General features: G+C 42.9%; 1 protein-coding gene across 2 annotated transcripts in view; it reads left to right on the top strand.

Annotated features, from left to right (window-relative positions):
• The window catches only part of PRKAR2B (protein kinase cAMP-dependent type II regulatory subunit beta), a 146,335-nt gene that overhangs the window by 118,476 nt on the left and 11,427 nt on the right, over positions 1-16,432 (top strand). For both annotated transcript variants that reach the window (XM_073573573.1, XM_073573574.1), the window contains exons 6-10: positions 5,472-5,625; positions 11,848-11,949; positions 12,033-12,107; positions 12,471-12,536; positions 16,215-16,353. In XM_073573573.1, the coding sequence (XP_073429674.1) occupies positions 5,472-5,625; positions 11,848-11,949; positions 12,033-12,107; positions 12,471-12,536; positions 16,215-16,353 (536 nt within the window). The remainder of the gene's footprint in view (positions 1-5,471; positions 5,626-11,847; positions 11,950-12,032; positions 12,108-12,470; positions 12,537-16,214; positions 16,354-16,432) is intronic.

Below are 16,432 nucleotides of genomic sequence, written 5' to 3'. Positions count from 1 at the left end.
TGGCAAGTGTGGAGAAATTACTGCAATGTAAGAATACTTTCAAAAATAGAAATGTTGATAGTTAATTTTTATAAATTAACAAAATGTAAAGTGAATGAATAAAAGAGAAATCTAAATCAAAGCAATATTTGGTGTGACCTCCCTTTGCCTTCATATCAGCTTCAATTCTTCTAGATACACTTGCACACAGTTTTGGAAGTAACTCAGTAGAGAGGTTGTTCCAAACATCTTGCAGAACTAAACACAGATATTCTCTAGATGTAGGCTTGCGCAAAATCCTGCTGCTTCTTCAGGTAATCCCAGAAAGATTTGATGATGTTGAGATAAGGTCTATGTGGGGGCTATATTATTTCCAGAACTCCTTGTTCTTCCTTATACTTAATGGCATTGGCTCCAATTGTATTCTGCAAGGACAATGCCTCCAAACATACAGCCAATCAGATGCCTCTCTGATGGTATTGCATGAGGGATAAGCAACTACCTGTATTTCTCAGCTTTGAGGACATCATTATTCCTGACCGAATCCCCAACTCTCTTTGCTAAAATGTGGCTCTGGAGATGAAGGAAACTCCAACATGCTTTGTTGGTCCCTGCAGACACTATTGTACTGCTCTTGGGCCATTATCGAACAAACTAAATTCGGTTGCCACTAAATATTTTACATTTTGACTCATCATTGCAGAACACCTGCTGCATTTTTCAGGACCCCAGTTCCTATGTTTTAGTGCAGTTGAATAGCTCGGTCTTTTTTGGTTCCAATTCTTCCATAAAGACCACTTCTGGACATACTTTTAACAGTAAATGGTGTAGCTGGTTCTCTCTAGTTGCTGCCAGATCTGAGCTGATGGCACTGCTGAACATCTTCCATTTTCGAAGAAAAATAAGCATGATGTGACTTTCATCTGCTGCACTAAGTTTCCTTGGCTGACCACTGCATCTGCGGTCCTCAGCATTACCCATTTCTTGATAGTTCTTCAAAAGATCTTGAACAGCACAGTCTGAATCCTCAGTTTGAATGAAGTCTTTGCCGTCGAGAGACTTTGCTGATGCAGTATAACTACCTTGTGTCTCGTTGCTGTGCGCAGTCTTATCTTGGTGTATGGCTTGTGATATGCCTTCCACATCCTCTCCTTTGTAGCAGAGTTTGCCTGTTCCCCTCCAGTTTTTAAGCCTTCTACACATTTGTTTCAGTTATTGACTGTGTTTTAACCTATATGTAACGCTCGCAGCCTGACTGGATGGCATGAGCGCGGATTGTGGTCTGTTATGATTGAGTCACCGAGGAGGAAAAAACAAAACACAAGCTCAGTCCAGAAAATCAGAGAGGTTGGAAGCTAGCGGATTGCAGACCCCTAATCCTATCACACAACTAGCAGTAGCCGTGGAGTGTTCCTACGGTGATCCTAGACACCTCGTCACAGCCGGAGATCTAAATAAGCCTAAAGAGAGAAAAGGGAAAAACTGACTGCCCCAGAGCAGACCCCAAAGCAATAGGCAGCCCCCAACATATAATGACGGTGAAACAAGATGAAAACACTAACACAGATAGAAAGATAGTTTGAGCAAACGATGGGGCCCAAGCTAACTAAAAAGGACAGGACAGAAAAGCTGCTGTCTGCAATCCGAGAAAACCCTGCTAAAAATATTACCAACACAACTGATAAGCAAAAAGGACCCTGAAGTCACTAGACTTCAAACCCTATATCAGCACTCAGAATATTCTGAAAGCAGAGCAAAAGAGAACAATGATCAAGGAATAAGAATCCAGCACACCCCCGGCCGGGGATGGCTGAACTCAAAAAACAAGGTAAACAAAACCAAAACTAATAAGATCAATAGCAGAGCAAAAACTTATCTTTGGGAAGCAGGAATCAGACTGGTCTCCAAGAATCCAGCAGAGAAATCACCAGCCACTCAGAAGGGCGTCGGCTGCCTTATATCCAATCTGAAGTTCCTGTTACCCAGTCACAATCCACCTGATCAGGTGTTTGGTTTCTTTCATCCAAATCAGCCTCACTACCTTCCTTCACCAGAAGAGGGAGATCCTCGGACACAAAAGGTGAATGAACAGATGAGCTCACAACAGTGGTCCCACTGTGCCACAAACCAGACTACCCTGGAGTGGCATGACTAGGCAGCTACCTTGGAATTCACTGGAGCCTCTAGTGGTGAGTTCAGGCTTGTGCAGCAGATAGCGACCAGGTACCACTCCAGGGCGGTGTCTGGCTGTAGCAACTGATCCCACTGGGGACAAAACACTAATGACAGGTGCAGGCAAGTACAGACGGGCACAACTGGTACTCTAGCGACACGACTGGTACTCTTGGCAGGCAGACGGGCATGACTGGTACTCTGGTGGGCACAACTGGTTCTCTTGACAGGCAGGCGGGCACGGCTGGTACTCTGGCAGGCAGGCGGGCACGGCTGGCACTCTGGCAGGCAGGCGGGCACTCTGGCAGGCGGGCTCGGCTGGCACTCTGGCAGGCAGGCACGGGTAGGATAAGAGAACAGTTAGGAACAAGTTCATACTGGAGGGACCAGAACCGTAGGAAGCTTGACGGAAGCAGAGCAGAACCGCAAGGTGCGGAACGGGAGCAGAGCAGAACCGCAAGGTGCGGAGCAGGAACGGAGCAGAAGCGCAAGGTGCGGAACCGGAGCAGAGCCAGAGGGTGCAGAGCAGAGTCGCTGGGTGCGGAGCGAAGAACAGAGCAGCAGGTTGCGAAGAGAAGAGCAGAGTCGCAGGGTGCGGAGTGAAGAGCAGAGCCGCAATATGCGGCGCAAAGAGCAGAGCCGCAGGGTGTGGAGCGAATAACAAAGCAGAACCGCAGGGTGCGGAGCGAAGAGCAAAGCAGAGCCGCAGGGTGTGGAGCGGAGCAAAGCAGAGCCGCAGGGTGAAGAGTGAAGAGCAGAGCAGAACCGCAGGCGTAGACTCGAGGTTACACACAGCTGAGTAGGGAAGGAAACAGACAAGAACACGAACAGGTATAAGAAACGGATTTAGTATAGACAAGGACAGACATGGGAACAAGTACAAGACAAGGGATTCAGGGCTGGGTATGCAGCCCCCAGGGAGGCGGAACACAAGACACAGAGAGCACAGAAACTAGTCTGGGTATACAGCCCCCAGAGAGCCGGAAAAACAGGACAGGACCTGGCAACTCAGCAACAAAGTACAGACTGACAGAGTTTGTTGCTCAGGCATATCCTTATGGGTGGAGATGCCTTAAGTACTCGATACCTATTGGCAATTAGGCTGGGACCAAATTAGGGGTGTGTACTCTGTCTCTATAAGACTCAGGAAGTGCCGTCGCCCTAAGCATACAGCCAAGAAGCATGCAGCAAGCAAGGACACGAGGCCCACAGTATGGAGCAGGCAGAGGACAGAACTCATAGCATGGCCCGGAGTGGTGAGTGAGATAGGAAATAGGAAGCCATGCAGTGATGCCGGCAGGGATATTACACTACTAGCAGAAGAGCCCTGCGCTGCCCGGGCATAGTAACTAACTACGGTTAGTTATAACAAATTATGATTACATCTATATATAAAGCTGAGTGTATGGCCCCGCCCACTCCGCATAGCCACATTCACTATAATATCCCACATCATCCCGTAAGTCAGAGCCACCGGACTACTACCACTAATATCCCACGTCATCCCGTCAAAGCCAGTAAAAGTAGAATAGTGAAATTGCACAGAAACATGGTTCACTAAGATCCCAGGTTTTCTACTGATCAGGCTGATATTCTCACTTACAATACATAGCATGGCCGTAAAAGCCATTACCAAAAGAAGAGAACCATATTCTGTAAAACTTATTTTTTATTTATTTCATTATTAAAAAAATCCATGAAATGCTACTTCAGTATAATCACCGCAAATATACCCCAAACTAAAGGGGACACCAGCCACTGATACAATGTTACAATGTTAATCAATAATATTAATCAATAAATGGGGACAAAAAGATATGGCTGGACATATAAATTTTAGATTTTAGGCAGGAAATAATTATTAAGTCGTCACAATCAGGGATTTCACAATTCAATGTGGGGAACAATAGCGATTTATATAGTAAAACCAGTGCAAAAAAGCATCTCCATAAGCCCCATGTATCCCCATACGTTATGTCCCTACACCATGTCACAGTCTATTTCCCACCTAATAATGCCCAGCAAATGGCCAAATGGCAAAGAGATGTATATCAAGTCCCCAGTACAATCAAATATGCAAATCAGAATTGTTGCTGTGTTGAAAACAACTTTGCCTAAAGCCTTTCACACAGTCTTGTATATAGACAAAAGTATTGGTAAACCTACACATTACAACTAAAGCTTTTATTACATCGCATTCGAAATCCACATGCATGTTATATAGAGTTGGTTCAGCTAAAACAGCCTGCACTCATCTGGGAATGCGTTCTACCTACAAGATATTGGAGTGTGTCTGTTGGCATTTGCAACCACTCATCCAGAAGACCATTGATGTTGGGTGAAAGGGCCTTGATCACAATTCAGTGAACACTTTAGAAAGACGCATTCTTTCACAAATATTAGTAAACGCAAAGTGCATGGGTAGGGGATGGATTTTAAACACTAGTGGCAATGGGGCTAAATGACAATACTGAATTCAATGATTAAGAAGAGCATCCCAATACTTTTGTCCATAAAATGATATACCATTTTGAGTATATTTTTTGACAAAAACTAACATACACACTTATATAGTGTGACATTTTTTCAAAAACGTTTTAGTATAAATACACTCTTTCATAATAAAGTGTTTTAAATGAATTCAAAATAAATTAAATGGTCAGTCCAAATGAGTTAGCAAATCTGGCCTTAGACTACAAGTCTGCAGTTACTCTATGTGACTGTAGACTTGTAAATCCTCACAGCATACTCTTCATGCTGTCAAGATTCTCCAGTGCTGGCGGCGGGCACATGACTGCAAGTATACAATTTGCATACATGCAGTCATGTGCCGACTAGACATGCACATCCTCATTCAATGCAAGTGTATTGAGCAAGGCTGGAAACGTCTAGTTGGAATGTGGCTTTAAGTATGCAAATTGCTCTGGAAAATCCTCAGAGATTTCACAAGTCTGCAGTTACATTGAGTGACTGCAGATTTGTACCCCATGGCTAGACAACCCCTTTAAGTACAACGACCTTGTACTTAAGGCAATGAGGTCACTCATTTATACACTGATGGTTATAAAGTAGCAGATGGTGGAATTGTGATTGTCTGCCTTTATAAGCTATGGTAATAGATCTGTCATGGTGGCGATTATTGTATTTATAGGAACATATATTGCATCCATCTGCCACTTGCACTTACAGTAAGATGGCCTGTATTTGACTTAATCACAGTCTTTCAGAAACTGAGAAATTATTTTAACATTTTTCGGTTTTGCAAAACCAACACAATGCAGGAATGTTAGTGTGACTAACAGTGAGTTTTACTTTTCCAGGGGGACGTATGACATTTATGTAAAGGTAGATGGTGTGAGAAAATGCGTTGGTTGCTATGACAACCGAGGAAGTTTTGGGGAGCTTGCATTAATGTACAACACACCTAGAGCTGCTACAATTGTTGCTACATCTGCTGGATCAATATGGTGTCTGGTGAGTACCGCTGTAAGAAATCATGACTGCCATGCCCCACTGCTGCCAAAGGTTGTGCAACCAAGTATTAGGGAAGGTTCCTGTAATCCTGCCCATGTCATAGTCTATGCTTCATACATGCACGTGATCATACACCAGCAGGTGAAAAGGAACCATTTGTTCCACATGACGTGATCAGAGTATCTACTATCCCCTAAGGATTTCCTAATGTTGTCAGTATTCTGAACAACCTAGAATTTTAAAACCAATGTTATAAAATTATATTTTTATTGGACTTTTAATATATTTTGAACTTTGATCGTTCACCTATATATTGCCTATTCACAATGTCAACAGCTGGATTTGCTATGGAATCTATTTAGCTTTGTATAAAAAAATTCAATAGAAAATCTATTGAGGTTACCTTGTAATGATGTTTATTACATTGGCTGCATTTATGCAGGATATTACTGAACCAATTAGATGAGTAATGAATTATTAATTTACCATTGCCTAGAATATAATATGCAGCATTTGGCAGCATGGGGGTATAGAGCATCTCAAAATTAGTGTTATTAGTGTAATCACTATGTGTGTATGTAACTTATATATACTGTATATACTAGCTGAAGAGCCCATCGTTGCCCGGGAATAGTAACTAACTGCCGTCCGGCTCTCTCCCTCCGCAGCCCCGCTCTCCACTCGCTTTCCCCCTCACTCCCTCCAAAGCCCCACTCTCCACTTGCGTCCCTCTCTCTCCCTCTGCAGCCCCGCTCTCTCCCTCTGCAGCCCCGCTCTCCACTTGCGTCCTGCTCTCTCTCTTAACAGCCCCGCTCTCCACCCGCCGTCCCGCTCTCTCCCTCTGCAGCCCCGCTCTCCATGCGCCGTCCCGTTCTATCACTCTACAGCCCTGCTTTCCAACCTGGTCTTCCATAAGGCTGAGTTCACACATGGCGTTTTTTTCGCGTTTCCGCGGCGGTTTTAACCGCGCGATTTTGCCGCGAAAACGCGAAAAATAAGCATCCCATGCATTCCTATGGGATTCTGCAATGCTGTGCTAATGCTGCGGTTTTTACCGCGGCGGAATCGCTTCGTGGCAAAAACCGCAGCATGCTCATTAATTTGCGGAATCGCGGCGATCCCGCACCCATAGGAATGCATTGTTCTGCTTACTTCCCGCATGTGGCTGTGCACACCATGCGGAAAGTAAGCAGAACATTTGCGGATGGTACCCACGGTCCGGAGGAGAGGAGACTCTCCTCCGGACTTTGGGTACCATATCCCTGTAAAAAATAGAATTTAAAAATAAAAAATATTGTTAATCTCACCCTCCGACGTCCCGCGCAGCCTTCCCGCTTCTCTTCACGCTCTCGTTCCCAGTAGTCCTTTGCGAAAATGCCCGCGATGGCGTCCGTTATCGCGGGATCGCGAAGTCTCGCGGTCATTCGCGCGACGTCATCGCGAATGACCGCGAGACATCGCGATCCCGCGAGAACGGACGTCATCGCGGGCATTTTCGCAAAGGATTACTGGGAACGGATGCGCGGGACGTCGGAAGGTAAGAATAACACCATTTTTTATTTTTTTTTACATTTTATCTTTTACTACTGATGCTGCATAGGCGGCCTCAGTAGTAAAAAGTTGGTCACACTCGTCAAACACTATGTTTGACGAGTGTGACCAACCTGTCAATCAGTTTTCCAAGCGATGCTACAGATCGCTTGGAAAACGCTAGCATTTTGCAAGCTAATTACGCTTGCAAAATGCTAGTTTTTCCGCGGGAAAATCGCGGGAATTTAAAATGCGATTTTCCCGCGGACTGGAATTCCGGAATTCTCACGGTAATTTCCGCGAGAGTTCCGGTACGTGTGCACTTAGACTAACACTTCAGCAGTGCCACAGGCTTATCGCCTCCATGCCACTCCGCATTGATGCAGTAATTGATGCAAAAGGAGCCCCGACCAAGTATTGAGTGCATTTACTGAACATACATTTCAGTAGGCCAACATTTCGGATTTTAAAATAATTTTTTCAAGGTGATGTTATTAAGTAATCTATTTTACTGAGATAATGACTTTTGGGTTTTCATTGACTGTAAGCCATAATCATCAACATTAACAGAAATAAACACTTGAAATAGATCACTCTGTTTGTAATGATTCTATATATGAGCTTCACTTTTTGAATTAAAGAACTGAAATTAACTTTTTGATGATATTCTAATTTTGTGACAAGTACCTATGTAGTGTGTGTGTGTGTATATATATATATATATATATATGTTCAATCATAGTGGTGTATGTACTGTTAATATTGGAAAAGAGACATGTACTGGTACAGTACCTCTTATGATAACTTTTTACAATCAGTTTTGATCATCATTCATAAATAGCAGCGTTGTTATTGAGCTTTTCCTACATTTAGATTGAATTGTTAAATTCTAATGAATACATTGTTAGGATTAGTGTTGCATATAAATGAGATGCATGTAAATGAGATCTTCCAATATACACCAAATGTATTTCAGGAATAGTATTAGGACGATTATTGAGTGCCCCCTGGTGGTTGTTGTGTGTAACATTATTGTTGCGTGAGATTAAAAAAATAAATACAAGGTCTTATTTATGCACACTGCAAAGCATGGATGGAGCACTACACAATATTTTCATCTCATAGATGTAAAATAAACTCTGCATGCCTGTGTTAAAAAATCAGTTATCATAACCATATGATAAGGGCAAAAGATTCTTATCTAAGACTGTGGATAAAACTTAGCTTTTATTGTATTCTATTAATATAATTAGTCCTAGCCTTCTACACCCGGCTCTACATAACACACAGAAATCCATCTTACATCTTTTCTTACCTAACTGCATCCCATATTAAGATAACCGCACCTCCCCTGTGTATGAGGATAACAGCACCTTCCCAGTGTATGAGGATAACAGCACCTCCCCAGTAAATGAGGATAGCAGTACCTCCCCTGTGTATGAGGATAACAGCACCTGCCCTGTGTATAAAGATAACAGCACCTCCCCTGTTTATGATCTGTCTGGGATGATTTAGCGAATCCTGCTTTGAGTAGGGGGTTGGACCAGATGGCCCAGGAGGTCCCCCTTCCAACTCTACGATTCTACGATTCTATGAGAATAACAGCACCTCCCCCGTGTATGAGGATAACAGCACCTCCCCTGTGTGTGAGGATAACAGCATCTCCCCAGTGTATGAGGATAGCAGTACCTCCCCTGTGTATGAGGATAACAGCACCTCCCCTGTGTATGAAGATAACAGCACCTCCCCTGTGTATGAAGATAACAGCACCTCCCCTGTGTATGAGGATAACAGAACTACCCCAGTATATGAGGATAACAGCACCTCCTCAGTGTATGGGGATAACAGTACCTCCCTGTGTATGAGGATAACAGTACTTCCCCTGTGTATGAGGATAACAGCACTTCCATGTAACAATGCTGCACATGTCTAGTCTCCTCTGGACACAGTGGTATCTCTCAGCTTAAAACAAGAAGTCTCGCACCGTTGTCAAACAGTGAGACAGCAGAGAGGCCCACATCAATTTCTCTTTCTCAAACCCCTTAATGACCGCCGATACGCTTTATAACGACGGTAATTAAGGGTACTTAAACAACAGCGCAGTTAATACACGGCGCTGTGGAGTAAGTAATTAGCCCCAGTGTCTGATTTTTTCCGGGGTCTCGGCTGCCGGGGGTAGCTGAGACCCCAGAGAACATGAATCGGGTCGGTTTTTACCGACCCCGCTTTTGCGATCGCCGTTATTAACCCTATAACGGCGATTGCAAAAAAAAAGCCACGATTTTGCATTTAATTTCTCTTTCCTCTGATGTGATCGCACATCAGAGGAAAGAGAAATAGGATCTCCCCCCCCCCGTACCTCCCGGTGGTCCTGGATTCCCTCCCGGTGGTCCTCTGTCCCGCTGGCGTCCTCCGGTGGGCGCCGCCATCTTGGATCCGGAAGAAATTGGCGGGCACATGCGCAGTGCGCCCGCCGCGAATCTGCCGGCTGGCAGATTCCATTCATTCATTTTGATCACTATGATAAACTATCATAGTGATCAAAATAAAAAAAATAGTAAATAACCCCCCCCCATTTATCACCCCCTTAGTTAGGCAAACATAATGAAATAAAGAAAATATTTTTTTTTTCATTTCTCCATTAGGGCTAGGGTTAGGGTTGGAATTAGGGTTAGGGTTGGAATTAGGGTTAGGGCTAGAATTAGGGTTAGGGTTGGAATTAGGGTTAGGGTTAGAATTAGGGTTAGGGTTAGAATTAGGGTTAGGGCGAATTAGGATTAGGGTTAGAATTAGGGATTAGGGTTGGGATTAGGGTTAGGGGTGTGTTGGGATCAGGGTTAGAGCAAGAATTGAGGGGTTTCCACTATTTACCAACTTTGGGGGTCTAATTTCTCCTGTTACCCTTGGGAAAATAAAAAAAATGGCTAAAAAAATCACTTTCGTGAAAAACAAAAAGACTTTTATTTTCACGGCTCTGCGTTATAAACTTCTGTGAAGCACTTGGGGGTTCAAAGTGCTCACCACACATCTAGATAAGCTCCTTGGGGGGTCTAGTTTCCAAAGTAGGGTCACTTGTGGGGGGTTTATACTGTTTAGGCACGTCAGGGGTTCTGCAAACGCAGCATGACGCCCGCAGACCATTCCATCAAAGTCTACATTCTAAAATGGCGCTCCTTCTCTTCCGAGCTCTCCCATGCACCCAAACAGTGGTTTCCCCCACAAATGGGGTATCAGTGTACTCAGGACAAATTGCACAACAGCTTTTGTGGTCCAATTTCTCCTGTTACCCTTAGGAAAAGTGGTTTACCCCCACATTTTGGGTATTAGCGTATTCAGGAGTAATTGCACAACAAATTTTGTGGTTCATTTTCTCTTTTAACACTTGTGAAAATAAAAAAAAATTGATTCTGAAGTAATTTTTTTGCAAAAAAATTTTTCCTTCCACATTGCTTTAGTTCCTGTGAAGCACGTAAAGGGTTAATAAACTTCTTGAATGTGGTTTTGAGCACCTTGAGGGGTCTAGTTTTTAGAATGGTGTCACTTTTGGGTATTTTCTGTCATGTACACCCCTCAAAATGACATTAAATATGATGTGGTCCCTAAAAAAATGGTTTTGTAAATTTTGTAGTGAAAATGTGAAATCGCTGGTCTACTTTTAACCCTTATAACTTCCTAACCAAAAAAATTTTGTTTCCAAAATTGTGCTGATGTAAAGTAGACATGTGGGAAATGTTATTTATTAAGAAATTTGTGTGATACATCCCTCTGATTTAAGGGCATAAAAATTTAAATTTTTAAATTGCAAAATTTTCAAAATTTTCGCCATATTTCTGTTTTTTTCATAAATAAACACAAGACATATCGAAGAAATTTTGCCACTAACATGAAGTACAATATGTCATAAAAAACAATCTCAGAATCAGCGGGATCCGTTAAAGCGTGCCTGTTGAGGGCAGAGCAGAGTCCTGCAGTGCGCAGGCGCTCGGGAGAGGTCTGGTGCCTGCGCACTGCAGAATTCTGCTCTGCCCTCAACAGGGCAGAGCAATGCGCCTGTGCCGGAGCCATTTCAGGACGGGAAAAGAGGATGTCATCGCATGAAGAAGGGAGGCGCCGGACCGGACCTCAACACCCATCGGACCGGACCGCCCACCTCCGTGAGTATAATATAACGTGTGTTTCTTCTCTTTCAGGTTACATCAGAGGCTTATCTGCAGCATTACAGAATGCTGTAGATAAGCCCCCGATGTCTATGCCGGCAGGTGAAAGGCCAAAAAAAGGGTGACAGATTCCCTTTAATCTGTCCAATTACTTTTGGTCCCTTTAAAACAGGGTGGCACATGTTAAGGAGCTGAAACTCCTAAACCCTTCATCCAATTTTAATGTGGATACCCTCAAATGAAAGCTGAAAGTCTGAACTTCAACTACATCTGAGTTGTTTTGTTTAAAATTCATTGTGGTAATGTCTAGAACCAAAATTAGAAAAATGTTGTCTCTGTCCAAATATATATGGACCTAACTGAATATTGGGAAAACATATATATTTTGGCCTCCTTTTAAATAATGATTTTTCCAGGTGATAGGTCTCCTTTAAGTTAGCTTGTTTCTTTGTAAGCCAGCTTTCCCTATATTGTCATACAGATGTAATATTTAAGACTAAATCCATCGTCTTTATTTTCCTTTTTTGAATTGAAGGACAGAGTAACTTTCCGAAGAATTATTGTGAAAAACAACGCTAAGAAGAGAAGAACGTATGAAAACTTCATTGAATCCCTACCATTCTTAAAGTCTTTAGAAGTAAGTTTTTGAGGCAGGAAAAGAAAATCTGTATGTAGAGTGACCTTACAGCAATTATATTTAGTTTTTTTATTTATGCTCAGTTGTCAGAACGTTTAAAGGTGGTAGATGTCATAGACACCAAAGCCTACAGTGACGGAGAACAAATTATTGCTCAGGTATTTAACATTTTATTATCAGAATCAGGGCTTAAAACATAGGTGTCCATTTCAAAGCAAAACCAGTTTACATCTTACTATGAATGTTTGGGGATTTAAACATCGAGGCTAACCAGCCATCAGCCACTGTGTGGGGGGTGAGGGCAGATGGGGATAGCTTCCTCTTGAATGAATACACTGGACTCATAAATAGTGATGAACGGCTCCCTCCTTATTCGGTAAGCTATAGTGCTTACTGAAGAAGCTGCATTGGGAACCTGTGCTGTTCGGACTAGTAGGAGACCAGACCACAATATTTATTGTTAATGATTGATGCTGTTTCCGCCAGAAGTGTGATCCAGAGTGCATTATATTTTTCCACAGGGTGATGGAGCAGACAGTTTTTTTATTGTCGAGACTGGTGAAGTGAAAATAACAATGAAAAGCAAGGTATTGTTGATCCGGCTTTCATTCATTTCTGTTGAAAACAAACCCAGTGAGTTATAAGTTGCCTATCGTTACCTGTGAACTTTACTGTAAAAAGTGATATTATTTTAATGAACATCCATACATATTGTTCTCTTGCGACAAAATGTTTCATAGGTGTAGAGCAGATTGCTAGGAACAAATGATGAGCGAGCGTGCTCAGACAAGGTGTTATCTGAGCATGCTCAAGTGCTAATTGAGTATCTTTGGCGTGCTCTAATACTATCAATTTGCCGTGGCTGCATGTGTCATGACTGTTCGACAGCCGCAAGGATTGCCAAACAAACAGGCAATCCCTTGTTTAACAGCCATGAGACATGCAAGCGCAACGTCTCGAACATATTATTCGGCACAACGAAGATACTCTATTAGCACATGAGCATTGCGGATAACACGTTATCCGAGCATGCTCGCTCATCACTACTGGGAACCTCAAGAATACAGAGAAATACTGTGTACAGAACTATTAGCGCATATTATCGCATCTGGCAGTTTCCATATGGCCCATGGTGTTCTATGGAGAGTGATCAGTCATGCATGGCAGACTTATGGGGAGGGCAGGATCTTCAGGGTCAATGAGTGGCCTCACTGAGTGCTTCGAAGATTATTGACATAGCAACATGAATTGCCATATACTGTATCTTATAGTGTATAGTAGAAAACTCCTATAGAGAATTTTAATGTTTGGAGCCATATTTGACTAAATATTAATTACTAAAATAGCAATTTTTAATATGATCTCATTCTAATCACTTTGCTTAAATTAACGGTGATCTAAATGAAGATAAGGGCTAATAAGAGATTTCAAACTAAAATATATGTGTTTCTTCAGGATCTGTCAGAAGATTACAGATTGCAGTTTCTGCAGTTTGTGAATAGCATTCTGCTATGGTTGCTGAACCGGAGGGAGACATAATAGGGCAGGACACAGCGGTCACATAGCTGTAATATGTGGTTTGAAGTGTAAAGACAATAAGATAGAAAGGTTGGATGAGTTCACATTTGCAATGTTAGAAGAATTAGACACTAATCCAGAGGCATGGCGTGTCAACATTTCTTAGTTCTAGTTATCTACATGTCCCTAATCTTTAGTTACAATTGAAAAAAGAGAGGAAGACATAGATATATTAATACTATTCTTGAGTTAGACAATTAAAAGGAGAATTAGACGCAGTCATGTTGGATGATAAATTTTGTGCATCCAGTAAATTAAATCACCATTTTCATGAAGTCACACTCCTTTGTAAAAACGAGGATCAAAAAGTGTCTACATAAAACTTGACAAACTTTGTGTTATGACATATACTGTACTGCAGAATTCTGGCTCAATGTAAATAGTAAATCTTTCCATTGTTCTCTAGTGATCTATTGTGGTTAAAGGGGTTGTCCTCTCCTTGGACAACCACTTCTGAATCACCGTTTTTCCCTGGTAAATAACAACCCAATGCTTACTTCTGGTGCCAGTGCTGTTCCAGCAGTGTCTGCACTGGCTCTCCCAGGAGTCACATGACATTGTTACGTCACATGATCCCTACGACCAATTAGCGTCCACTTCACTCTCCCCTTCTTCGGACGTAATTTAGATCCAGAGGAAGTGGGAGAGTGTTACGTCTGAATGAGAGGTTCAGTGAAGTGGCCACTGATTGGCAGAGGGATTTTGTGATATAAGGAATTGATGCCGAGCCCTTGGAGAGCCAGTGCTGACACCGCTGGAACAGCGCCAGCATCGGAGGTAAGGGTAGATGTTGTTATTTTACTGGAGGAAAGATAGTGATTGAGAAGGGGTTGTCCAAGTAGTGGACAACCCCTTTAAGCAACATTTTTTAAAAGTTGGTCTGGAGGTTCTAAGTATATATTTTTTATTAAATCGTATAAGCTTTCTTTAAGGGCCAAGAGGGGAAGCCCAACGGTTCAGCTGTCCCCATGAAGTTTGTCATGTAAAGTTATTCCTGCTCTATGGCAGTGTATTTCATACTATGCAAAATAGGGATCCAATAAGAAGAATGGATAGGACCTTACCCAGCTCTAAAGCCGTGAATTCCACCATATACTATAAGGAAAATTAGTTATAGTGCTTCCTTCCTTTCTGCTCTCATAATGCGGGGGTCCCAGGCTTACTACAAATTGTCATTTAAAGCTCAAAATGTGCACGCAGCTCATACTGCCTTATATTGCTACTGTGAGCCATTGATTACACTGTGCTTGTTCTTCCGTGGGAGGTACAGTTTAAAAATACATCATAAAGTCTGCACTCCCATATGTCACCTCATGTGCTCAGGGTAAAGGGCTACTGTTCGAAATGCACAGAAGGAAGTTGTGTTAGAATAAAACATAAATGTTTATTTTCCTCATATATTTTTGTGTATGTTGATAATCCATTTTCTTTTTTGTTATATTTAAATCTTTCTTATAAAATGCATTGTGATACCTTCAACTATATATTAGACCACTTGGCCTGAATATTTTCGAACAAACAACCCTCGATCTCAACTATCAACTCCCGGTGAATGAAAAAAATGCTTGTTCTTTTTTTAGCCAGCTGAAAAATCATTCTTTCGCAGCAGCAATTTGCCCGTGTAAACAGGACTTATACTGCCAAGAACAATGGTATTCTATAGTCACAGAACAAATGTATTAGCGATCGTTCTGTGCGCGCGGAAGTGGTCGACCAGTCTAAAAAGGCAATTAATTTGATGCAGCTGATCGGTGATGATTTGTAGGCCCCAGTTAGCGCATGTAAACCCGCCAATAATGATGATAACCCGTCTTTGGTCATCTTAGGGTAGTTTCACATTTGCGTTTAAGGCCGCAGCGACGGCCTGCGCACGGCCGTCGCTAAGCCCCGCCCCCTGCCGCGCCTCCGCCGGTAGCTCCGCTTACGGGCACATGACGCTGCATGCGTCCTGCGTCCCCTATCTTTAGCACTGGGGACGCAGGCTGAGCGCAGGTATGCGTTTGGCAGCACATGCGTCCTTTTGACGGTGCGCCGACCAGCGCCAAACGCAACCTGTAGCAATTTGGTGCGCTCGGCGCACCATCAAAAGGGCGCATGCTCCGCCAAACGCATACCTGCACTCGGCCTGCGTCCCCAGTGCTAAAGATAGGGGACGCAGGACGCATGCAGCGCCATGCGCCCGTAGGCGGAGCTACCGGCGGAGGCGAGGCAGGGGGCGGGGCTTAGCGGCGGCCGTGCGCAGGCCGTCGCTGCGGCCTTAAACGCAAATGTGAAACTACCCTTACATGATCTTTTTGTAAAATAATGACTAATGTTGCCTGTTCATTGTGTTTTCTGTCCTAGTCCTACTGAAGAAATAGAAGCAGAATGGGCAGACACTTTACTTACTAGCTCGTCTGCACCTTTTTCTAGCCGATTCCAGACATGATACATAAAAAGAGAAGGAGGCAGCACTCCAACAAACTGCAGAAAAGTGTACCTTTAATTAACCACACGGACACAGTTTGTTGGAGTGCGGTCTCCTCTCCATTTTCCATATCGTGTTGGATGATTTGGGTATATAGCCAAGATAACTCGCATACATAACTTAATATGTTGGTGTGGTTTCATTGTATTTTGTACATGGATATAGATATGACATAGATGTTTATTTTTACATATTTGAAATCTTTAATACTTTTTTTTAGAGTAAAGCAGATATAGAACAGAACGAAGCAGTGGAAATTGCTCGGTATTCCAGGGGGCAGTATTTTGGAGAACTTGCCTTGGTGACCAACAAACCCCGCGCTGCCTCCGCATACGCTGTTGGAAGTGTAAAATGCCTAGGTAACTTCTATTATTATCTTGCACTAAAGTGTTATTATTTGTGTCCTAATCAGCCATTTTACGGAATAGTATCTGTCCT

This window comes from Dendrobates tinctorius, unplaced genomic scaffold, assembly GCF_039654945.1.
Source record: "Dendrobates tinctorius isolate UK_male_01 unplaced genomic scaffold, ASM3965494v1 ptg000035l, whole genome shotgun sequence".
NCBI lineage: Eukaryota > Metazoa > Chordata > Amphibia > Anura > Dendrobatidae > Dendrobates > Dendrobates tinctorius.
The sequence above is the reverse complement of the archived record's forward strand: the minus strand, read 5'-3'. Positions and strand labels throughout refer to the sequence as shown.